Source organism: Gallus gallus, chromosome 2, assembly GCF_016699485.2.
Source record: "Gallus gallus isolate bGalGal1 chromosome 2, bGalGal1.mat.broiler.GRCg7b, whole genome shotgun sequence".
Taxonomy (NCBI): domain Eukaryota; kingdom Metazoa; phylum Chordata; class Aves; order Galliformes; family Phasianidae; genus Gallus; species Gallus gallus.
Genome location: NC_052533.1, coordinates 42696069 through 42720593, shown reverse-complemented (window position 1 = coordinate 42720593; position 24525 = coordinate 42696069). Strand labels below are relative to the sequence as shown.

Below are 24525 nucleotides of genomic sequence, written 5' to 3'. Positions count from 1 at the left end.
AGTGAGGAAAACGATCCATTTCAGCTCAGGCAGCTCCCAAGACCATCAGTGTAAATGTCAGCTAATCTCTAACCCAAAGACTTCTTCCCAGCCCTGCCACTGGAACGCTTTTCTTGTAGCTGATGGGCTGTAGCATTTGGCACGGACCTGTAATTTCCATCACTGTATTTCTAGCAAGGTTTTTCATTGATCTGCTGCTATTTTCTACAAATATTTAAGAGTCTTTAAATATATTTTTAAAAGCAATCCTATTCAAAAAAAAGCTCCTTAAAGATTAGATATTTTAAAACATAATGCTTTTATTTGGAGTAACATACAACATACATATGAACAGAAAAAAAATGAGTACAATGAACTATAAAGAGACTGCCAGGTAAATACAAGGTCTTCTCTGAAGACTTGAGTAAACTGTTTTCTAGTGAGGTTACAATAAGAAAGGAGGTGAAAACATCTACAATAGCTTATTTCTTAAGAAAGCTGCTCCATAAGCCACTTCCTCATGCTTTTTCACATTGTCACTTTAGCATCAAAAGGATTGAGAAAAAAATCAGAATCTGTATTCTAATAATGTTCACATTTGTTTCAAATGAATTCAAGTGAAAGAGCATAGCTCCAATTAGTGTTTTGGTTTTTTTTTTCCCTTAAAGAATCCACTGCATCTCCTATACAGCATATTTCTCTCACTACCTAATGAATAGCCTCTAGCAAAATGTTACTGGTCACATTTTGCAGAGAGATCAGATCATCAGTGTGAATTAATGCTATAGAATCAGCATGTTTCTTTCTTTTTCCCTCCTACTTTTTACTGCTACCAATGCAGTTTTCACAAACGATGCCACTTCACGGCTACACGAACCGTACTAATATAACCACTGCAGTTTTCACCTCAGAGACATCACAAAAAACCTCATACTTCCCTCCCCCCCCCCTTTTCCTAACAAAAATAAACTCCTTTCTTTGTAAAGAATTGTCTCAGATCTTCTAAGCATCAATAAGATGCTGCTTGCTATTTCTCAAGGAATGTTGATGGTTAATTTAAAACACGGCTACAGAAACAAACAGTTATAAACTAGGGGTTTATAAGGAAGTAAGGTAAAAGTTTCAGCATCCTTTTAGTATTAATAGGAAGTTACCTTAAGCACTAGAAGCAAATAGTAAGCTATTTTAAACAAAATTTGATTAAAAAAAAATAACAGCACTCTCCATGTTCTTCCTATGTGAGCTTTTGATAGATCAGTCTTCTGGCTCATACCTGAGGATAAAAAAAAATAATAAAATCAAAATGGAGTAGAAAATAGCCAAGAGACAGGTGGTCTCTAAAGAAAATAGGAAATCCAAGTAATGAATTCCTCCCACTAGTGGCGCAATCCTGTCATTACAAACGCCTAAGGGCACAGATAGTACAATATTATAACATATACTTTCCAGCCTACTTTCTGCTTTTAAAACAGGCCAGTTGAGTAAATAATAGATTGAAAGCACAAACAAGAATCTACTCACAAATCCTAGAACACAAACAGAAGTTTAAACAGAAGTTTAGAAGTTCTATCTCTGTCCTACAGAACACATCTAAGGCATCCATGTTGCCAATGCCCTCTTGCCATTTGCAGGACACTTTTCTATGTGATATAATGCCAGCACATATCCTTATTTATCCTGTACGAGCCTAACCTTGCTTACATGTTTTGCCATTTATCGTTCCCATAAAGATATGTGGAAGAAATAAGACAATGCCAAAGTAACTGGTACATCTCCCATCTGTATCTCTGTGTTGCTGTTGGGGCTTAACTACCACACCCACTAAAATCGTGCAGGCACAACTCAGTCCCATTCACTTAGCAGCTATCAAAAGGATTGGCTCATCCAAAATCAGGGAACAGCCTACTAGAAATTCTTTTCAAGGGAAAACCTGTAATCTCAGAGAGAGTTTTATGTTTATAAAAGCATATAGAGGAGCAGAGTATGGATCTCGTTTGGACAGACTGAACAGCACTTACTTAGAAAGCCTTCTTCGTAGATCCTTTATCTGTTCATTCTTCTTAGTAAGAATTTCTTTCATGTTGCGGTAGGCAGCTGTTTGCTGAAATTTCTTCTCTAGTTCCTACATAATAACACCAACATATTAGTTACACATTTAGAAAATGTATTAGCCTGGTTTTCATAAAAATGATATTTTCCTTCTTAAGTTTTATAACAGCGGTTCTATTCCTTATTCAAATGTAGATGAAACCAGCTGGTAGATTCAAAGGACATCAGTGGGAAGGACAAACACAAGGCTTCAAGCTGCGCCAGGGGAGGTTCAGGCTGGATGTTAGGAAATACTACTTCTCTGAAAGGGTGGTCAGGCACTGCAATGGGCTGCCCAGAGAGGTGGTGGAGTCACCGACCCTGGAGGTGTTCAAGGAATGTTTGGACGTTGTGTTGAGGGCCATGGTTTAGTGAGAATTTGGTGATGGGTGGATGGTTGGGCTGGGTGATCCTGTGGGTCTTTTCCAACCTTGCTGATTCTATGATTCTAAGTCTCATTTTCTACGGAAGTCAGACAACAAATCTTCAGAAGACTGGGAACGCTGTTCTCATTCAAAAATTTCTATGCAGACGTGGGCAATTTTTAAATGTTATTTCATTATAATCACAATGCTCACGCTGGTTTTGCTATTCTACACACAACATGTTTCCAACGAAGAAACAAAAATGTGTAGTAATCAATGAAAATTAAGTAACAAATGTGACCCAATAAACTCTGTGTATTCTTGTTCACTTATTAATCCAGTAGAAAGTGAGTAAGGAGCTTTACATTACAATAAAATGCCAACCTTCTCAGCTGTGGATAGCTGATCCTGAACCTTAAGCAAGTCATGTTTTGTTGTCACCAAGTTCTCTTCCAGGAATTTTTGGTTTGCGGTAGAATCATTCAAAGTCTTCTCAAACTGACATTTCAAAGCTGCCACTTTATTCTCCAATTCAACGATATCCTTGTTTACATCAGTCTTCAAAAGAAGAAATATTTAAAATATGTTAAATGAAAAAGAATATTTGAAGTGTCAGATACAAAATTCCACAGAAATGGGTATGCCTTAATTTTTATGAATTACATTCGCTCTGGTCCTGTAAAGCACAAACTAGAAGTGCTGTAGTGAGAAAGTCATTTAACAAAGGAAGTTAACTAACAAAGTTGGATAAAGTACTGGATAATTTTTAACTCGAAAAAACTTGTTAATAAATGCATTTTAAAGACAGCTGAAATGGCTCCTCTACCCAGCTGAGGTTTCAAGATCTTGTGTTTCCCTTCTTAAGATGTGAGGTGAAACCACATGAAGAAGCTTATCACAAGAAGTGATGAAAGTGTTAAGGACCATGTTATCAGTCAATCAGGTTCAGATAGAGCACTGTTCAAAAAGAATCTCCACAGCAGCCTTTGAAGCAGCTTTCCTGCTTCCTTGTGAGAAGAAACAACCCAAACTCTTCTGGGTAACAAAACATATTCATGTAACTGTTCTCTGGATTCCATTTTAAAAACCACTCTCAGGTACAAAAGCTAAATTTCATACTCTCAAAAATACAGTGACTCAGGATAAGGCTCGACTGCCAGCACCTTAAAAAGAACAGAAATCTAGAACTAAGGAAGCTCTGTCCTTTGTACTGAGTGTAAGAAACCAATTGACAATGGTACCTGCACAGAAAAAACATGTATTTTGAATTTTGAGACTGAGCCCAAAGCTGCGATGCTGAAAAGCACCACACTTTGTTTCAGGTCAGAAGAATGATCCCCACCTACTCTGAACTGGAACACCGAAATATGACAATCATGCAAAAATTCTATGTCCTCGTGCTAAAATGATCCACCAGAATCATTGCTCCCCTGGCGTGGATCACACTTGGCCTGTGGAACCTTATTAAACTATTCAAAACCAGAAGAAAAGTCTGCTGAACTAAAACAAGCTGTGACTTGGCAGTCATTTGTTTGCCTACAAAATCTGAGAACTACTCCTTCACGTGCATCTGGGCTCATATGATTGTATTGTCACCCATCTTATAAAGATATGAGAAGAAACCAGATAAAAATGTAGCATTTTCTCCAAATAACTAATACATTAATTAATTAAATGAAGTTGTATACATTAGCACTATATTTCCTAGCTAGTTTCAACCACATACACATGCACAGAGTGAGAGCTGGAGAAGAAAGTGACAGATAAGAAGACAGGAAGTTTGAATATGAAAGCTGCAGGTACTTGGCTGCCCTGACATTCAGGCAAATTTATATTTAACCAGAAAAGTAGGAAGAGATTTGCTTCCAATCTTTTAAAACTACGAGCACCGTTGTCCAGGATTTAATAAAATCCTTTAATAGTAAACCTTTAATAATGTAAGGCTTAAGAAAACAGATAAAGAAAATATTTGCCCCAATTGCTAAATCAAGTTCCCTATTAGACAGTATTATTGAATACAGATTTTGAAAGTTATTAGACACAAGTGAAAAGTACTAAGAAAAACAAGTACATACCATAAACCAGTTAGTAAGCAAAATAAAAAGAAATGAAGGTTAACATAAGAAAATCAAAGTAGAAATGTTTCATGATACTGAACTTCAAGTCTGTAAATGCAGCTGGAATTCAAAAAGACTCTCAAAACAATGGGATAAAAGTGCTCTACGTTTGTTAAAAGTTTGCACTGAGATGTTTTAGATTTAAGAAACAACTACAAATTGACACACTTTAGAAAATTCTAATTCTCAAAACAAGGGTACAGACAAAAAATACTGATGTGACATGAAAGGATTAATGTGCCAACTTACACGAGTATTAATTTTTTAGGCCTTTTTCTGCAGCAAAAAATCACTATGTTTGAATCAACATTTACAGAAAAGGGTTAACAACTTCAGGTAGTAAAAAGATGATCAAACCTTTGTCACTGCCATTTGTAGCAAAACTTCAATTAATCTTCAGGAATATAGGATCAGGACACATCTGTAAGCACTTAGGTTTATAACGTCTGAACTGAGATGAAGCAAGTCTATGCTGACATTGAATGTGATAAACGTTTGAAAGAATTAGTGTTTTATTGTTGCCATAAAAAAAGATTAAGCAGGAAGAGACACAAAGATATATTTGTATCTGTTAATACAGGCACTGCTCTTAAGAATATGAACTCTGGAATACTATTTTCTGACAGTAACTGGAATGATGCTTCTGATAAGAATGTACCATGGTCTATTTGACACAAAATGTATGTCATAAAATAAACCAGCAGACTGCATTATCTGCTGACTGACAGAGCAGCACGAGTGTGACAATGCTAGCAGGAACACAACAATACTAACCTGAAGTCTTCTATCTGCCAGAAAAGAAACGTACCACGCAGACCAAGATTTTAGATGCACGGGCAATAGTGTAAAACAGCAGTGATTGGGGTGCAAATCCAAGTTATATTTACCTTTTGATCTCCCTGGATCATCTGTAAATCCTTCAGTGACTTCTCTAGTTTGGATTTTTCATCTAGTGCAGCTGTAGCCTGTAACACATGGAAAATGTAACGCCTCGTAGATGTATTTTAATTGAAAACATGAAAATAATAGCCATGAAAGTCTTATTTAGATTTGTTAAAAGTATGTAAGCAGCAGCAAGCATCCAAGCTTACAGGAAATTTACCTGTGTTTCTATCGTCTTAAGCCTGCTCTTCAATTTTTCGTTTTCTTCTTGGAGACACGCAACTGTCTGTGGGCAAATAAAAAGAAAGAGTTGACAGACCCGTGCTATTTTGAATTTTCCAAATACTTCCAGTAAGAAAATGTGTTTCATTGCTAAGGAAAGCAACCATGCTTGTAAATGCTTATAAAAATGGCCTTGCTGATAAGGATGACTGATTCCTTCATAAAGCCTACCTTGCAAATTATTGTCTCCTGCCTCTGTCAGCAAGAAATGTAAGTCTCCAGTTCTGCTGTAACCTGTAGGTCCTCCCACTTAAATTTAGTCCTTATTTTACTGAATTGGGATTGGTGCGGTCACTCTCCTGTGAGTATCAAGATTCCCAATAAACGAAACTGAGCATCTGGACATGCAGTCCTCATTGCTGCATTTAAATCAATAGGCAGCCTTTCAGTACCTAAAGGGAGCCTACAAACAGGAGGGGAAACGGTTTTAAGTTGAAGGAGAGAAGATTTAGGTTGGATGTCAGGGGGAAGTTCTTTACCAAGAGAGTGGTGAGGTGCTGGAATGGGCTGCCCAGAGAGCTTGTGGATGCCCCGTCCCTGGAGGTGTTCAAGGCCAGGTTGGATGAGGCCCTAGGCAGCCTGGTCTAATATTAAATGTGGAGGCTGGTGGCCCTTCCTGCAGTAGGGGGGTTGGAGCTTCATGATCCTGGAGGTCCCTTCCAACCCAAGCCGTTCTATGGTTCTATGATTTATTCATAGTTCTTGTTTTAGTGAGACAAATAACAAGTTACAGCACAGCATGATCTGTTCACAATAAACAAACACGTTTCCTGAGTAGGTCAGAATAAATTCAGCATACAAAGTTTGAATTACTTTTGACAAAAACAACCAGATTTGTGCATTCAACAAACATCTCTTCTGAAACGGACTCTGAATTTACTTTTGAGAAATAACTCCACTGAGCTTTAAGCAAGATACATGTCAGATAAATGCTTTAATTATCTTACAAGGTAAAAGCGATTTGATTTAGACGTTCAGACACCTGATAGATCATTTTGATAACGTTGGTTAGAAGGCAGGAAACACATTTTCTCACCGAGTTCCTTGACTCCCCGTACATGAGAAGTGTATTGTAAGACATGTGGCATTCTAAAAAAGGTTCAGTTGAACTAAATGAGTTCAATACATAATAAAAACAACTGAGAACATTAAATACCAGAATGTGCTTTATTATTGTGAAATTCTTTACCAAGTGGGAAATCAGACATTTTCAAAATTAGTAAATTCTGAATTCAAGTGTCTGCTGCCTTAGGAGGAATTTAAACTACTAACAACACCAACAAAAAGACTGCATGTAATAGGAGTGACTCACACAGATAATGTCTGATAACCTAATTAATTATTTTAGCCAGGCTCAAATTTTAATTTACTTCCTTGTTGGAATGTCAGCCTCTTCAAACATAAACTACGTACTGATTCCTACTCATTTCACTAATTAATTGGGAAAATAAGTAATTACAGAGCCCAAAACATCTTTGCAAAAGGAAGTTCAATATAGTAATACACGTGAGAGGCCACCATTACATAATAAATATAAGATGCTTTACAAAATCTATTTATTAGCGTTTTGCTTTACACTGGGATTTATTATGACATCTAAAACAGTGACAGATACGTTACAGAAGTACTACTATACAGCTTTACAGTTCAGTCAAATACACAGAAAAGTCATCAACTACAGCTGAATCAAGAGACAAATTCTTACCTTGTTTAGCAGCTCTGACCCTCCTTCATTTATGGGAGCCAGTTTTGGTTTAATGAGCTCTGCACTGGGCTAAAGAAATAATAAAGAAAGATTAAACCACTAAATTATACAGTAGGAAGAGAACTAGTCATTTAGTCTGTAAAATACCTATTAACAGTCCATTCAATTTTCTTTTACAAAGCAAATGAACCATCTTTTATTTCAATTTCATTTTTTAGTGGTACCCTGGCTCTTAAATTACATATTCAGTGTTCAGCTACAGCTGAACAAAAATACTGTATATAGTCAGAAGGGGTATGCAAACCTGAATGTACAAAAGGCTACTGATGCCATAACTACCAAAGGACAGAAGAGTTCAGAAGAGAGAAAAAATATTTTTTATTGATTGTAAGTAAAAAAGAAAACAAAAAACATTTTCAGGGGTCAAAATAATTTTAATTACTATTTTAAGTATTCAAATATAGTATCTATTAACTAAATATACACTTAAGCTACAAAACAAATAAACTACATTGCTAATCATACAAGATAAGCTAGAGTCACACCTGTATTGCAAGGTTTGGGTGAGGGTCCTGTAGACTGGGACAAAGCCCAGGACAGTTGCCTGTCCCAGATTCACCCCAGTCTCCAGGGGAAGGGAACCCAGGAGCAGAGGCTCCAGCACATCCCTGGTGTGGCTGACTCAGGGATCATGATTATGAGGCATGCCCAGAGTGCACAGAATCTACAGTCTGGAAACAGCTGAGACAATTCAGTGTGAGCCTTGGTGCTGAACTGTAAAATGCTGCTATTCGAAGACTTCTACTTCTAAGATTACTTTGAACATCTTTTTTACTATTTTAAGCATGAAGAAGCAGTACTAAATAACTGTTTCAAACATCTGTCATGACTCCATATTATTACGATTATATTTTAAAATAGAACTCTACCTTCTTGTTTGAAGATGTAAATTCTGACTTTTCAAACTCAGCAACCTGTTCCAACAGTTCTCTTGAAAACAAAAGCAAAGGGAGACATTGATTTGATAAATGAACCAAACCAGGCTAATGCTTTTTGTTGAACATAAAATCCTTGCGAGAAGTCCCATGCAGGTGCAATAAGTGCAATAGATAATGTCATCCAATGGCAGGGAAAATACACTAGAACTGTAAGATTCAGACAACGAGTACTTTTAAATTAAATCCTACCACCTACTGTTAACTGATTAACAAGTACAAACATTATCAATAAAAGCATCTGCCTGACAAATTTGAAAGTGTCATGTATCCCACCAGCTTATTGATAGAAGTCTTGAAACTAATCTGCCATTGATACAAGAGGAAAAGAGTAGGTTTCTATGGCTAGGTAAAAATGCCAATAGCCAACATTTGGAAGGTTATTTTTTTTATTACTGGAAGACATTCTATACAGCCCAGTATACATTACCGATTCTCCAATTCAGAGATGTCTGTCTGTAACTTAAGGTACCATTTCTCAGCCTGTGAAAAGAGCTGGCGCAGAAGTAAAACATTGGTGTACGTTGTATTTATGAGCTCGGACTCCACTTCACTGTGTACAATGGTCTGCAGCCCATCCAGCATGTCTGCCACCTCATCAACTGTGAAGGTCTCCTCAACAAGCCTGAACGGAGAAGTCAAGGTGAGTCACCTCTGACAAAGATAAAGATTTTGCACTGCTATGAGACCTCACTACATTAGATATCGCTTGTATATAATGTAATGTCCTTCTGAAGATGTCCACTATCAGCAGATATTAATGACATTAGTAGCTGGTTGTTGTCTTTACATTTTCTGTTGGTAACACTAAAATCATGAATATTACTTCCTTACAGTCTTGCATAAAATGCACACAATAGAAGTAAGGTGTAAGGAAACGTCACGCTACCTGTGTTGATTTCTAAGAATTCATACAGCTAAGTTTTAAAAAGATTTGACTTTTGACATTTGGAAAAATTATTGGGTCTTCCTTCATAGAATCATAGAACCATAGAACCATAGAATGGCTTGGGTTGGAAGAGACCTCAAGGATCATGAAGGTCCAACCCCCCTGCTGCAGGAAGGGCCACCAACCTCCATATCAATACTAGACCAGGCTGCCCAGAGCACCATCCAACCTGGCCTTGAACACATCCAGGGATGGGGCATCTACAGCCTCTCTGGGCAGCTGTTCCAGCATCTCAGCACACTCTCTTGGTAAAGAGCTTCCCCCTGACATCCGACCTAAATCTTCCCTCCTCCAACTTAAAACCATTAAAGCAATTAAACCATTAAAGCATTCCTTCGTCAGTAAGAACATACAAATGGAAGGTAAGAAAAGCCATCTCATAAAGCATTTCAACCTGCGGTTGTTTCCAGCAGAGTTGGTTCTGTCAGTGCTCCTTCCATCTTACCACACAACACAGACCCCCTGGTACCTGCTGTCCTTAAGGTCCTGGAAGCACGAATCCACTGTTTTGAGACACAGGCCACGCTTGAAACGAGCAAAGCGCATATAGTTGATGGCTTCGTTCTGGTGGTGCTCGTTAAGGCCCAGCTCTGCCTGCAAGCATACAGATAATATACGCTGAAACAAGTAGAAAGGGATGTCAGCATTACCAAGAGTTGCCTTCAGGTTAGCTTCTGCACTTGCTTTCAGAGGGTTATGATATGAACTAGCATGTTAAAAAATAACCTTATTTCTGCATGTGTAACCTCACTGCGCCTCAGGTAAGCTCTCTTCTTTAAAGGCATCAGCACCAGAAAGGAAGCACTCATCAGAGAGAGATAAGAGGAGTCAGAGGGGAAAGGCCGTAAGGGATGAGAATCAGAAGGCCTCTGTGGAGAGGAAGCTCTGGAATGAGCCTGGCCTCGAACTGCACGTACAGGTCTGTAGGTGGACAACGTATCTTTCAGGGTTGGAAATGGAGCACAGAGCGTGAGAGCAAAGGCAGTGCGGGGAAATAAAGCAAGTTCCACGGCCGGCCGGCCGGCCAGCCAGAACTCCGTGTCCCGCAGCAGCCCCGCGGCCCCGCACTCACCATGGCGACGCGGCAGCGGAGGAGGCGGTTGGGTCGGTTGGGACTGCAGGCCGGCCGTTGCCATGGAGAACGAAGCCTCGCGAGCGCCCTCGCCGCTCTCCTATTGGCTGCGGCCTGCATACGTCACGAGCGCCGGCCGTCCCCCCGGCGTTGCCCCCTCAGCGTCACGGTGCGCGCATGCGCGCCGATCGCCGCTCGGCTGAGGCAGCGTTGCCAATGAGCGTAATCAGCGATGAGGTTCCCCCCTCCCCAAAATGATAATCATTTCAGTCTTCCTAAAGGCTGCTTTTAATCTCAGTTAAAGCGCATGGCTAAGGAAAACAAGGCCATCGGGCTGCAGGAGGCTGTGGTTAGGAAGAAGGTTGACCTCTTACCGGCAGGTTGCCCTGTCAGCACAATGTTGATCTGTCACCCAGTTGCTCTCCTTCCCACAGCTGATATGCTTTGCCAGGCACCACAGCAAATCTTCCTTGTCCTCCACCTCTCTCCTGGCTTGCTGTGCTGTATGCCACATCACCTCCTTGTCTAAGCATCCTGGAGATAGAAATCACGGCATTTGGGCAGAGGTGTGCAAAATGGATGGGAAGTTATAATAAAAAAAGGTTAAGTGGGCACGAATTTGTGAGCTTTCTAACTGGTAAACCAGTTTTAAGAGTCCTATTCGGCACTGAGATTTTTGCACTGTGTTACTGCGTGACATGCTGCAAATTTCATCCTATTTGTTGGTGAGCAGCTGGCTGAAAATGTGTCAGCAGTGTGCCCAGGTGGCCAAGAAGGCCAACGGCATCCTGGCTTGTATCAGAAGTAGTGTGGCCAGCAGAAGCAGGGAGGTGATCATCGCTCTGTGCTCAGCACTGGTGAGGCCGCACCTCAAGTGCTGCATTCAGTTTTGGGCCCCTCACTGCAAGAAGGACATTGAGGCCCTGGAGCGTGTTCAGAGATGGGCAATGAAGCTGTGAGGGGTCTGGAGCACAAGTCTGATGGGGAGTGGCTGAGGGAGCTGGGATTGTTCTGTCTGGAGAAGAGGAGGCTGAGGGGAGATCTGATCGCTCTCTACAGCTGCCTGAGCTGAGGCTGTGGTGAGGTGGGGGTTGTCCTCTTCTCCCAGGTAACGATGGGATGGGAGGGAATGGCTTCAAGTTACACCAGGGGAGGTTCAGGTTGGATATTACGAAGAATTTCTTCTCTGAAAGAGCGGTGAGGCAGTGGCACAGCTGCCCAGGGAAGTGGTGCAGTCACTGTCCCTGGAGGTGTTTGAGAGCTGTGTGGATGTGGCACTGAGGGATATGGTCAGTGGGTGTGGTGGGGTGGGGTGGTAGTGATCTTAGTGGTCTTGTCCAACCTTAACGATTCTATGATTCTATGTTGCTGAAGTAATCCTGCTGAAACGTAATACCTCTGCTTCTCTATCTAGCTATCTCATACCACTCTGGCATGACAGTGCTGAGATCCAGTGATCTGTTGAAGTCTCTTCTTGTGGAAGCCACAGTGAATAATTGCCACAAGATCAGTATCTCTTAAATATGGATTAATAGCTCTTTTATGAAAGAACCCAAAACTGTCAAGGAACTTTGTAATGTTGTGTTGGACAGATGCATACATGATGGTTAGTGCTTACTAAAACTGAAACCTGGACACTCCTAAAAGTTTTGCTTTACTTGCTTTCCATAAAACAAACACAAAACCAAAGCAGTAAACAGAAATCACGTTGATGATTATCATTAAAACCAGATGGAAGACACACTGATGAAATAAATGTTGTTTTCTCAGCAGCAGTAATACTTGGGAATAAAGAGTTTGAAACATTCTAAAAAGACTTGAAATAATCAGTCTTAAACATATCTAGAATTTGCAAATTAATTTTAGTGAGGTTTATTTATAGGTCACCATTTATTAACATGTTTTTTTTTTTCAGTATCTTTGTACAGTAGATATAAAAATTGTGACTTCTATGATTCTTTTTGTAAAGTTGGTAAAAAATCAGATATTATGTAGCCTAGTGCATCTGTTTATAACATGCCTATTACCAGGACATGTTTGTTCTTATAACATGCACCAGTTTTATCTTTGTTTTTTAGTTATTACAACAATTTCATCTTCAGAATACACTGTAGTAGTGAATACATTACTGCACTGATGCACCTGCACTTTTGATCTGTTTTAGTTTTGCAATCAAGGAATGAAGACACCTACAGATGAGCTACATGTCCAGAGCTACATCAGGTAATGGCCAGGGAGCTTCTGGTCCCTTATGCTGTTAATACATTCCCGAGACAGTAGGGAATTGCTACTCATGTTTGGATCTGTCAGTTATCTACTGGGTCAGCTTGAACAAATTGCTGTGCTTCGGTTTTCTGTCCATAAAATAGAAATGACTCTCTTCCAAGACCTTGCAGAGGTGGAGTTTGGAAACATACTGAATTTTTAAAAATGCTTTTAGATTCCTTTGTCAAAAGCACGTTGTATGTGCAAGCCTCTTATGGCTCATCAGTATTAAGTGCTACTACCATCCAGATTTCTGCACTTGAGCGGTACTTGGCAGCTCTACACCAAGCCTGCAGGCTCTGTCTGGGCAGTTGAGGAGGAGCTCATGGAGCAAGAACAGAAAACTAACTGCTGCCATGTGTGCCCAAAGCCTGGGAGGAACTGAGCCATCCAGCCAGCAAAGAGGTTGCAGTTAAAATGGTACAACTTCTCTCTAGCACGGTGAGCTGTTGCTTGTTTTCTCAGAGACTTTTCTGTGGAAACTGCTTCACAACTGTCTGTGCTGTACCAGGCAGACAGTGATGGCACAGGATGCCAAATTCGATTCCACTCCCAGATAGAAACATTCAGTAAGACTCTATATATGTATTCAAAAAATATGTTGACAAAGAATGGCAACAAGCGTACATCCAGAATCCTAAGGAGAGTTCACATCTTGGTCCAGTCTTACCTGGCTCTTCTGTTTTCCTCCTGCAACCTGCTGGCTAAATTTTGCACAGTGAAGGATGTTTATGAACATGAGTAGATCCACACATAGATGTACCTGGGAAGCCACACTGCTGTCCCCCAAGTTCCTGGGGACCCAAGAAGCAAAAGCCTGTTTCTTTAGCTCACTGTGGTACCTTTGAAAATGCTGCTGGGGGAGAAAATTTTGGGAAGGTTTCTATGTAGTCAAGCAAAATGCTCATTTCATATGCTGGGTGTCTGCTGGATGGTGTGAATATAGCAAATGGCACTTCATCCGTAAATGGGGCTCTTCCTCCCCTCTCCCCACCTCTCTCCTGCAACAGGATGAGTTTCATAAGCTTTGTATCTCATAACCACACTGTGGCTTATTGAGAAGGTGAAGGATGCAGTTGAATCTGTGATGAATTGCAAAATGAGCTGGCCCTACAGCCAATGCAGCCACAGATGTAACTTTACTTTCAGTATTGCTCACTCCTTTTATCTGGGAGTTCACAATTGCTTTTTTTCAGTGGGTAAAAAAGGTGATGACCTCTCATAAAAGTCACACTGCAAATAGGAAGATAACAGATTATTTGTGGTGATCTGGGTTACAGCAAATTGCTCTCTGAAAAAGAATGAGCGGAGCTGGGAACAAGCAGCCAACTGTGGGAGAAATGTGGGCTGATGCCACCACATCCCTGCGCCTAGAGATTCAGCTGACACGAAGATGGAATCATAGGATGGTTTGGACTGGAAGGGATATTTAAAGACCATCTAGTTCCTTGCACTCACAATGCTAGATACTTTACTGACATTTTCCGGTGTTCTCCTTTTTTAATGTTTGGGGTTCAAAAGCTTGTGGCTGTATTTCAGAAGACAACTTTTCCCGGAGGACTGTATGAGCTCCTGCCAATTTCAGAATCATGCAATCTGAGCATTACTATGGGACACACGAGGTCCCTCAGCAGGTGAGTATTTCACAGTGTGACAGGGCTATCAGATTTAGGACAAAGCCCCTTCAGGTACACCTCACCTACTGCACCTTCCAGGGACTTGCATGATGGCTGAATGTAATGGTGTAGCACCAAGGGAAGACCTGTACTTTGTCCCAGTGAAAGTAATTCTTTAAGGAAGAGGAAAGAAAAAAAAAATCAACACAAATCAGTATTTTGACGTGCTCTCCTTTCTTATATGAGATCTTAATCTGTGAGTGTGAAGAATCTAACTCATAATTCTGGTTATTCTGATCCCTAACTGCATCAAGGCACTGATGTGCTGAGGCTCACAGCATCCAATGGCAAGGTGTGTTGGCAGTCATGTTGCCTGCTTTGCTAGAGGATGCTCTCACCTACAGGCTGAATGCTTTGTCTCCTGGAAATATTGCCTGGGATGGTCTCCATTCACCTCAGCACTGCACTGACTGAGAGCTCCCCTTCATAGCACTGCTGGGAGGTAGGCCAGTGAGTCAGGGTTGGGTATTTCCGTGGGGATCATATAATTAGCCTTTCTCTGGTATGCTTTCTTTGCCACCAAATCTTCCATTGGGCTTGCCAGAAACCGTGCTAAGAGGAATGGTTTTATGATGCTTTGTAGGACCCTAAGAAGACTGCACCTTCCTCTTCACCCTTATGAGTATGTCTGTCATTGGTCAGCTTGCAGTCATAGCCAGCTATTGCTGCTCCAGTCAGAGCTGGCATTGCTCTGAAACTAGCTTCAAACAGCTGTTCTTCTTGGCCTTCACACATGGACTTCTCTGAGATCTGGCCTGTTTTTTTTTTCAGCTGAAGGCTGTCTTGTTCCTTGTTGACATTATAGTGGTCCAAGCTACTAAGAAATGCTTCTCAGGGGTTAAAAGTTTAGGCAGAGGCAGAGGAGTGCAGTTCTGAGTAAGTGTTGAGAAAGTGTTGACAACCAAAGTGACTCACCAAGTGGCTTTTGAACTCAGTTCTCAGCCAAGGAGTCTCATGTTTCTACGTTAAGCCTAAATAGAAAGAAGGTAGAGGCTTTTTGGACATGGTAAAGGTTGCTTTTTGGTGATGGTGCTGAAGGTGGGCAATGGTAGCAGGCCTGCCTTTTGACACACAGCCCAGACATTACTCCCATGCAGCTTGGCTGGTCTGAGGATGGGAAGAGTGATAAAGGGCAGCAGAGTGATCCTCAGCCATGGGAATAGTCACATAGCTCATGACACCCACAATGGCAGCTTACCCTGCTCTTGGTCTGAGCAGAGCTGGAACTACCATAGAATATCCTAAGTTGGAAGGGACCCATAAAGATCACTGAGTCCAACTCCTGGCTTCTCACGGCACCACCCAAAAATCGGACCATATGCCTGAGAGTGCTGTCCAGGTGCTTCTTGAAATCAGTACCATGACTGGCTGCCCTGGGGAGCCTATTGTAGTGCCTGACCACACTCTGGTGAAGAGCATTTCCATGATATACAACATGACCCTCCTCATCGCAGCTTCATGCCGTTCCCTTCGGTTCTATCACTGTTCGGTAGAGAGAGGTGGTGAGATGCCCTGCTCGTTTTCCCTGCAAGAGTGCCAACTTAATGCATACACAGGACAGAGTGAGTAGTTTCTGGTTTTCTGGAGTACCAGCACGTTGTATCTGGGGTCAGAGTCACCGAAAGGCAGCCTGCACTTCCACCTGCAACTGGGTTAGTGGGGAAAATGGTGAAAACAGGATGCACCCTCAAAAATACCCCAAACAGGCAGGTCAGAAACACATCCAAATTTACATCCAACTCACAAACAAGTCTGATCATTTTAATTACTTTGTGCACACGGCAGAGGCCAGCAGCAGACATGTGCTTTATGGGAAGCTCCGCAGGAACACGGCACAGCTGCTGGCCAGAGGACACCTATCTCACCAAGAGCCAGTTCCAGCCACAGCCTCCCATAAGCAGACCAAGCAAGGCACAGGGGAAAATCAGTATTTTTGTCCAGAGGGGTGTCTGTATTTCAATTCATGTTCACTGTGAGCACAGCACAGTTTTGGCTGTGAAAAATGAAACTTTGAGGTCAGCCCCAGAAGAGGGTGTAACCCCAAGTTATGTTCTATTTCTGCAAAATCTTTCCAGCACCGATGAGCGTATCAAGCTGAGCACACCTCTGTCTGTAGTATGTGGGATAAACAGGGAGCTAAGCAACAGGTTTGCGAGGAAAGCAGCGGTTCTCAATTTCATAATGGTATGAGCTGAAGGGCAATGACAGGATTTGCTTTGAAGCTCATTATGTGTGGACAGCAGTAAGCATGGGTATGAACAGGGTACGCGATTGGGCAGAAATGTGGCAAGATGTGCAATGTCCAAGCTACTGTGGCCCAGTTCCCACTGTTGTGGACAAAAATGTCATTTTTGCAATGACAATAAATGGGGTGTGGCAGGAAAAAAATAACCAACAGGATTAACAACAGCCCATGTTCTGGTCTCTGAGATTTAAGATTTTTTTCCCTGGTCCTGTTTGCTTCTCTGAGGGGTTTCATCTCCCAGCTACAAACCAGCCGAGCACTTTGCCTGATTTTAAGGCACATCCTGTATGGTTGGAAATCCCTGTCCTTGCCCTCTTCCTTCCAGTGATGGAAGAACACTGGGGCAGGTTTTGCTGTTGAGCAGAAGGCATCAGCAGCGCTGGGTCCTTCCCTGTGGCCGCACTTGGCCCTCAGGCCACAGTGATGGCAGTGCTGAAGGATGGTACCAGTGACAGCTGAGTTCAGCCCAGAGTCTGCCCCATTTGTTGTTGTTCTCTTAATTACTGGCTGGTAATTAGAGCTGGATCTGAATGTCATTGTGGAAATTTTGCGGGGGATGAGTGGAACCAGCATCAGCCTTACAGCAGTTCAACAAAGATCGTGGTGTTTGGACTTCCTATAGAGAAGGGAACTTAAATGTGATTTGCATGCCAGCTTGCAGAGAAGAAGACACACGACGTGCAGGTTCATGCATTTATCCACCACTTCTTCCTTCTTTCCCCTTCAGAATTTCTGCTGTGCTCTCACACGAGGAGTGCCACCAACAAAGGGATCCCGCTGTTACCTGCAGTCCCTGCCCTATGCTTCCTTGGTCTCACGAGGTGACTCTGCACCCTCCTGCACACACCAGGCCACACTGATGCATTCAGACACATTCTCTGGAGCCACTCAGGTGCCACTGGCAAGTGGCACTAAATCACTGAGCATCTGTGGCCAAGGGTCAACTCAGAGTGAGAAGAATGGGACCCGGCTCCTCACTCCCAGGGCACACTGGTGGCTGCCTGGGTGACCCTGTTCTTGTTTGGGGATTTTTTTTTCATGGTGAATGTTTTTTTCATTGGGATGTAACCATGCTGGCAGCAACCCCTGCTTTGTCCTGTGCTGGCTGGTGCATCTCAGCCGGAAATAGTGATAAAAGAGTCATCTCCCCTTTGTTATTGAAGGAGCTTACCAGAAAAGTCAACAACAAAAAAAAATATATAAATTGAAAACAACAAAAAAATACCATCTGTGTTTGAGCCACCTAAACCATGCAAACCACAGCGAGAACAGCCGCTCACAGGTTTGATTGGGCCTGGGTCCAGGAACACACACCCAACGCAGCCTACAAAGCGTGGAGCTCAGCTTGGCTGTGCAGAGCAGGGCGTGCAGCGGTGCAGCCGACCTCCCCACAGCGACCACTGGTGAGTGCCCCACTTTCAGCCAACTCGCTTTCCTCAGCGGACAGGAATCTGTGTTACAAACAGGCTCTTTAATTTGGAAAAGTAGCCACTGACCTCGCCAAGTTAGGATGGATTTTTCTATTGCAACAAAGATGAGTGGGAGATAACACAGTTATTTTGCAGTGCTCCCAGAGTGACCTCAACCAACCCGCTCTGGCAGCAGATGCTAGAGCAACATTTTGGAAACAAGGCCTGGGGATGGCATCTTGCTCCCTGCACTCACCAATGCACAGTGAGCTCTGAGAGCTTATTTCTTGAGGTCTGGCTTGGTCATGGGTGGTTTTGGTGAAATCTCCCAGTTCTGCAAGGAGATTTGGACATGCTGAGGAACTCTGAAGCCTGCAGCAAGTAGGAGGTCACTGCAGGAGAAAATCAATTGCTCGCTGTAGCATCTGAATGGTCATTATGCCCCAAACCAAATGACGGCTACTATTAATATAACCTCTAGCAAGCACAGCGGCAAAACCCCAGTGTGAGGCTACTGCTGTGGTTAGCACGGTGTTACTTCTGCCTTGAGGCTGACTTCGCAATGCTTTGCTTCTCAGACAGTAGAAGCCCAGCTCGATTTCCCACTGCCTCTACATTTACTGTGATGTGAGTGAACCTGCAACACGGCTGGAGCCAGGTGGGGATGGGAACGGGACGGGGATGGGGGCTTTGCCATGTGCTACAGGGATGAGAACATTTTCCACCAGTTAACGCAGCACTGCCCATCATCATTGGCATGTACACAGCTACAGCTGGTCTTTATTTCTATGTCTTAATATTTAAATGTACGTGTTACACAGATGCGTTTCTTTTCAGCCTGTTTTTGCTGGTGCAAATTCTGAGCCATGCAGCAGTGTTGTTATGCTTTGGCCATGCACTTTCCCCGGCAGTCTGCTTTGGATAGACAGCAAACAACATATAGCTTGAGTTCTGCACTTCAGAAATTGAGCATCAGGGCATGGATGGCATTGTTCCAAATTGGTATCTGCTCTCAGTCCCCCAGGGGCCAACATAATCCTCCATGTAGTTCTGTGTCTTGGTAGAAAATTCAAGAAACGATGAGCACACGCTTGTGGCTATTTTTATTTCTCCAATCTCCCCTCAGTGCTCTGCGCTGAGCCTACTGTTCTTTCACTAAAAAGAACTCGTGCTGCAAATCTCATTCCATATTCACTGAAGTTATTGCATGGAGACAGAAATAAAAGGACTAAATTTGAACTAAATTCCAGAACCTCACAAATATTTGCTGCAAACGTCCCGTGCTGGGCAGCGCACAGCCAACATGAGTGCAGGATGTGGAGTTGATCCGCTTGCTGCATCAGCTCCTGCCCCGCTTAACACTGGGGATGATACTTTTGGCTGGGACATGGGAGAAACCCAAGGGAAAGCACCTGAACGTGAGCTTTTCCCCCGGGAAAGGCTGAGCTCAGTGGTGGCTGTGTGACCCAGCTCATCTGACCTTGGTGATGGCAGCTTGGCTCCTGTACAAAGCAATCTGCAGCAAAAAACAGGCTTTCTAGTGTCTGGGGGCATAACAAGCTGCTGTGAGGGGCCCAGCGAGGATCATGGCAGCCCACAGATAGGAGATGCTGCAGGCAGAGTGCAGGGGATGCAAACAGTTCAGTGCTGCAAGCCTCCCTTGAAAGCAGGCGCTTTTCCTTGCTAGTTGCTAGACAATGTGTGAGAGATGTTAATTATTCTCATGAAGTTATGGTGCTTTCAGATGGCTTTCTTTTTTGATGTGCGCACTGGGGACTGTACATCTTATTAAAAATGAAATCACACTGACCCTACTAAGTCAAAGGGTGCAATCAGAACAGCAGCAGAGAGAAGCTGAAGCCTTAATTTACCCTAAGTTTAGCTTTTCCTGCATTAAGGATCTTTTCTGCCTATCTGTGAGCAAAATGAAAACATCTCAGAGACATTGGTTTCTGCTTGGTTTGCTCATCTACCAGCCAGACACATCTAGAAGGGTTAAAAAGCTTCAGTTCAGAAAGCTAGCTGAGAATCCGACTGAGGTTTATATTAAAATAAAATAATTGAAGAAAAGAGTCACAGTCCTACTTAAGAGCCATTTCAAATTGGTTGTTTTGCTCCCATCTTCTCTCTCCAGATTGCATTATCTCCTTCAAGAAAAGGGAAAATTGGGTAAAGATGGCACTTGCAAGCACAGTGAGTACACATGAATGTTCCTATGTTATCTCATTTTTTCCTTCCCCCACCATCAGTTTTCTAGTCGCAAGAGCCAGTTGTGCTGCCCCACCACAGCAGTGATACAAAGCTTTCTTCCCCATGTCTTTCCAAGTCTGGATTTTTTATGTATTTGTATCTTCTCTTGGGCGTGGGTGCATTTCAAGCCATCTGAAACCCACTGTTTTGCTGATGGCTTTTCCCAGCTAAAATGGGAGATGCTGGGGATCTTAAGCTACATCTGGTGAATTTATGCTCTCCTGGGCCATCTCAATGTGAATTTACCCAGTGTCCCACCACAGGTTCCCCACCCTGGCATGACCAGCCTGGATTATTACAGGAATGACAGCACAGGGCTGTCTGTCATTGGGAACCCCATCAACGACACAGAGCTCATGTGTGACAGGCGGCAGGTCTGGCAGTTTGCTCGAGCCTTCTTGCCCATGTTTTTCTGGCTCATCTTCTTCGTGGGCACAGTGGGAAATGCCTTGGTCGTTCTCATCTACTGCAAATACCGCTTCAGGAGGAGCATGATGGACCGCTACCTGCTGCACTTGGCTGTTGCAGATCTGCTCCTCCTTTTCACCCTCCCTTTCTGGGCCACGGCTGCCTCCAGTGGATGGATCTTCAGAAATTTCATGTGCAAAGTCGTCAATAGCATGTATAAGATCAACTTCTACGGCTGCATCTTGTTTCTAACATGCATCAGTTTTGACAGGTACCTCACCATTGTTCAAGCAACAAAAGCTAAATCTTCCAAGCAAAGGCGGATCCTGCGCAGCAAAGTCGTGTGCTTTGCTGTCTGGCTGGCATCTGTCAGTCTGTGCCTCCCTGAGATCATGTACAGCCAGAGCAAGCAGATCGGTGCTGTGACAGTGTGCAAAATGACGTACCCGCCCAACATTGGCATGGCCTTCAGAGTTGCCGTCCTGGTTCTGAAAGTCACTATAGGCTTCTTCCTCCCACTTCTGGTCATGGTTATTTGCTACACCCTGATCATCCACACCCTCCTCCAAGCCAAAAGATGCCAAAAGCACAAGTCGTTAAAGATCATCACCATGATCATCACTGCCTTTCTCCTCTCTCAGTTCCCATACAACATTGTTTTGCTGATCAAGACGATCAACATGTACACCGGGGCGGTGTACAGCTGCCAGACCATCAACGGGCTGGACATTGGGCTTCAGGTCACCCAGAGCATCGCCTTCCTCCACAGCTGCCTCAATCCCTTCCTCTATGTCTTTGCTGGGGAACGTTTCAGGATGGCACTGGCCAGGATGGTGCAGAGCACTGGACGCTACTGGCTTGGAGGCCAGGATCAGTGCTCCTCCTTGGGTGACAGCCAGGAGCACAGCTCCAACTGGTCCTTTGCCATGCTGGGGCGGCGGCGGGTGAGGAACTCACTCACCCTCAGCACCAATTTGGCCTCCTCTGTTGTTCCTGCCTCATGCCAAGTCTTTGTGTAAGCCAGTGTCTCCTGAGGGTTATCAAGCATGTCCTTTCAGACATCGTTCCTGCACCCCAAAGATTGCCTTGGAGGACAGCTGGCCTCCTTGGTTGTATCCAGGACTAAGCAGGGATATTGAGGGACCTACATGTACCTCCTTTGTGCTCTACCAAGCCAGACCAGGCCTTGCTCACAAAGGGAAGTGAAACCTTCAGCACCATGCAGCAAAATAGAGCCAGGCATGTTGTAAGCCAGGCTGACAAAGGATAAGAGCTATTTCTGAGGCAGCTCTTTTAGAACCCATCCGTTGCTCAAAACAGACCAAATAGCAACCCTCTCAGGAAAGCCATGTGCAACATGCAAGGATGAACCATCTTCCCATCCATGGGGAGTGGTGAGAAGGAGCTGGGCCCTTGCTGCATGCCGGCTCCATGATAACTCAATTTTTGGCCATTGCCTGGTTTCAGAAAGTCAACACTGTTCCCTGCACAAATGGACACAATGCTGCTTTGTGGGACTGGCAAAGGAAAGCTAATATTCTGTACTCACTACAGAATTATATCCTTCTGTATTTTAGCTCTTTGACGTAGGGTGAGAGTAGGTGCAATGTATTTCCTGCAGTTTGTATTTCTCTGCATTAAGAAGCCACAAATCTCAATAAAAATTCAAGGCCATTGGATGCTCTGAGTTTTCTGTCCCTGAGCACCCAAACCCCAAACCGACGATTCAACAAACCATCAGTGATGAGCTGGTAACCTTTGCAAAGATGACAAAAGACATTTAACCCAGAACTGATGGGACAGAGAATCGTAAGATCTCAAACCTATAACTAGCAACATTTTGGTTGAGATGCTCCTCCAGGGGCTGGTGGGGTACAAGGTGCATGTAGGTGGGAGCTGCAGCAAACCTACCAGTTTCTTGGGAACTGAGGATGGGCCAACATTGGCACCATAAGGGCACAGGAGGTCTGTGGCACCACAAGGCTCCCAGCAATCCCAATTCCCACCCCAGTCAGCCCTGAGCTTATGCTGCTTGTTTTAGTGCTCAGGAGGCTTTCTTGTAAATAATCTATTTTAATAATCTGCTTTGGTGTTAGGTGACTATCAATCATTAAAGCGTCTTGGTAAACACCAGTTTTCTGCAAGGCTTGGCACTGCTTTCCCAACTAACACAGTAAAACTGGGCAGATGGGGTTCTACTTTGACATACATTTTTTGAGGGTTTTTTTTTTAATTGTTTTTCATTTTTTCCTTAGAGAAGTAAATGCTGAAAGAGACGTGCATTTTTTCCTATATGTGTGAGGGCGGTGTTTGTGATTCACGCGGTGCTCAAATTGAGCAGAAGCTGAAATTCCCTTCAATAAAGCACTGTCATGTACACCACGGGGATGGACTGGTGCTGTCTTTGCCTACAAACCCGCTCCATCTTTGTGTCCATACACCCAACCCAACCCAACCCAACTCCTGTGTCTGAGGAGAAGCCAATAGTCTCCCTTTGTTTGCAGTTCCCAGTCACTGACAGCAGACACAACACACACTGAAGTGCCCACTCGTCCAAATGGGGGGCAATGGCATGGGGACATCCATGCTCCTGCCCAGGGACTGCCCCAGGAGAGCTGCCCCTGGGAGGGCTGTGCACAGGGTGAGCGGTGAAGACAGCAGGTGTCCCTGAGTTGTCCCCCCCAGATGTCACACGGGAATGACACACAAAACCACCTCAGCATCAAATACACAGCAGACCTACAAATTCCCCTTCGATCTTCCACTTGTAGGGAAAAGGGTGGAAATGAGGGTCTGGGAAATGACCCCTCCCCGCTCCAGCACTGCTCTCTATAGCGTTAATTCAAGCAAGAGGACTTACCTGCTCCTGAAATGCTGTCCTCCAAAAAATATCTGTGCAAGCTTCAGCCACCGAGTGCCTGGTGGCTGTGAGCAGTGGGCAGCAACGAGGGACGCTTGCGTTTCGGCACACAGGTGAGAGCTACGCCCTCACTCAGCAGAACCACGGTGGGAAATTCTCATGCCGGGCCGGCAAGTGAAACTGCTGAGGCTGGTGACACGGCGCTGAACTTTCAGCAGGTCAGGGCACCGGGTCGTCCCCAGGTCACGACGTCCCGCTCTGAGTCAGGCAGTGCCTGCAGTGCATGCTCCCAGCGCGGCTCGGTGCGGAGGTGCTACTCCTCAGGGGCCTCCCTGCCGTGTGTGCGTCCCATCGCATTTTGGCGCCATCCTCGCCTTTTCACCCCTCAGCACCTGTTAGGCGTTACAGTCCAGAGGCCCCAAGCTGGGGACGAGGCACTCCATCTACCAGAGAGCAGAGCAGCACAGCTGGCCGCTCCTGAGGCCCTGTGAGTCAGCCAGCCGGGTTTTGCTTCAGTCACCCAGAGAAAACATCTGTCTGCACAAAATGAGGTCTCGGTGAAACGATAGGAGGCTTCCGAGAGCCTCAAGAAGGCCAGGAGCCCACTGCCTCATTCCTGGATTTCTCAGACTATGCAAAGCTGTGCCGTAATGGGGATTACCGCCAGCAGCACTGAACTGTCATTAATTCCATGCCTCAAAGGCCTCTGGAGGTGGCTGTGACCGTCCGGCTGTCACGTAGCATCGCAGCAGCCCCGTCTGCGGTGTGAGGAGAGGAAGCAACGTGAGAGCCGAGGAGGAAATGCCACTTCCTGCAGACAAACCTGTTCAACCGACAGCAGCTCCCACCTCAAACACAGGCGGGTGGTACAGGAAGGCCTCTTCCAGGGAGCAGAGCAACTACGGGACAGTAAGGATCGCCATGGCTGCTGCAAACATCGCTTGAAGTCACAGTAAATAACATAGTATGGTTGTATTC

General features: G+C 44.0%; 2 protein-coding genes across 10 annotated transcripts; one reads left to right on the top strand and one right to left on the bottom strand.

Moving 5' to 3' along the window:
- Nucleotides 1-279: 279 nt before the first annotated feature.
- On the bottom strand, nt 280-24307 carry LZTFL1 (leucine zipper transcription factor like 1). 5 transcript variants are annotated; one of them, XM_015281747.4, is made up of 11 exons: nt 23548-24307; nt 10809-10968; nt 9832-9956; nt 8844-9038; nt 8348-8408; nt 7419-7487; nt 5652-5717; nt 5437-5514; nt 2817-2990; nt 1998-2101; nt 280-1252 (listed from the first exon to the last, which is right to left on the bottom strand). In XM_015281747.4, exons 3-11 carry the CDS (start codon nt 9906-9908, stop codon nt 1234-1236), a joined length of 843 nt encoding a protein of 280 aa, XP_015137233.1. In that variant the 5' UTR covers nt 9909-9956; nt 10809-10968; nt 23548-24307; the 3' UTR covers nt 280-1233. The 5 variants fall into 5 exon arrangements, with proteins under 5 accessions (XP_015137233.1, XP_004939511.1, XP_046794213.1 ...); XM_004939454.5 differs by lacking the exons at nt 10809-10968; nt 23548-24307 and adding an exon at nt 10280-10479; XM_046938257.1 differs by lacking the exons at nt 10809-10968; nt 23548-24307 and adding an exon at nt 10280-10479 and having other exon boundaries at nt 2817-2975.
- Nucleotides 17976-23069, top strand: CCR9 (C-C motif chemokine receptor 9). Of its 5 annotated transcripts, none has more exons than XM_040686333.2 (4): nt 17976-18023; nt 18608-18656; nt 20164-20222; nt 20543-23069. In XM_040686333.2, exons 3-4 carry the CDS (start codon nt 20205-20207, stop codon nt 21704-21706), a joined length of 1182 nt encoding a protein of 393 aa, XP_040542267.1. In that variant the 5' UTR covers nt 17976-18023; nt 18608-18656; nt 20164-20204; the 3' UTR covers nt 21707-23069. The 5 variants fall into 5 exon arrangements, with proteins under 5 accessions (XP_040542267.1, NP_001039305.2, XP_015137072.2 ...); NM_001045840.2 differs by having other exon boundaries at nt 18608-18687; nt 20543-22927; XM_015281586.4 differs by lacking the exon at nt 18608-18656.
- Nucleotides 24308-24525: the final 218 nt, after the last annotated feature.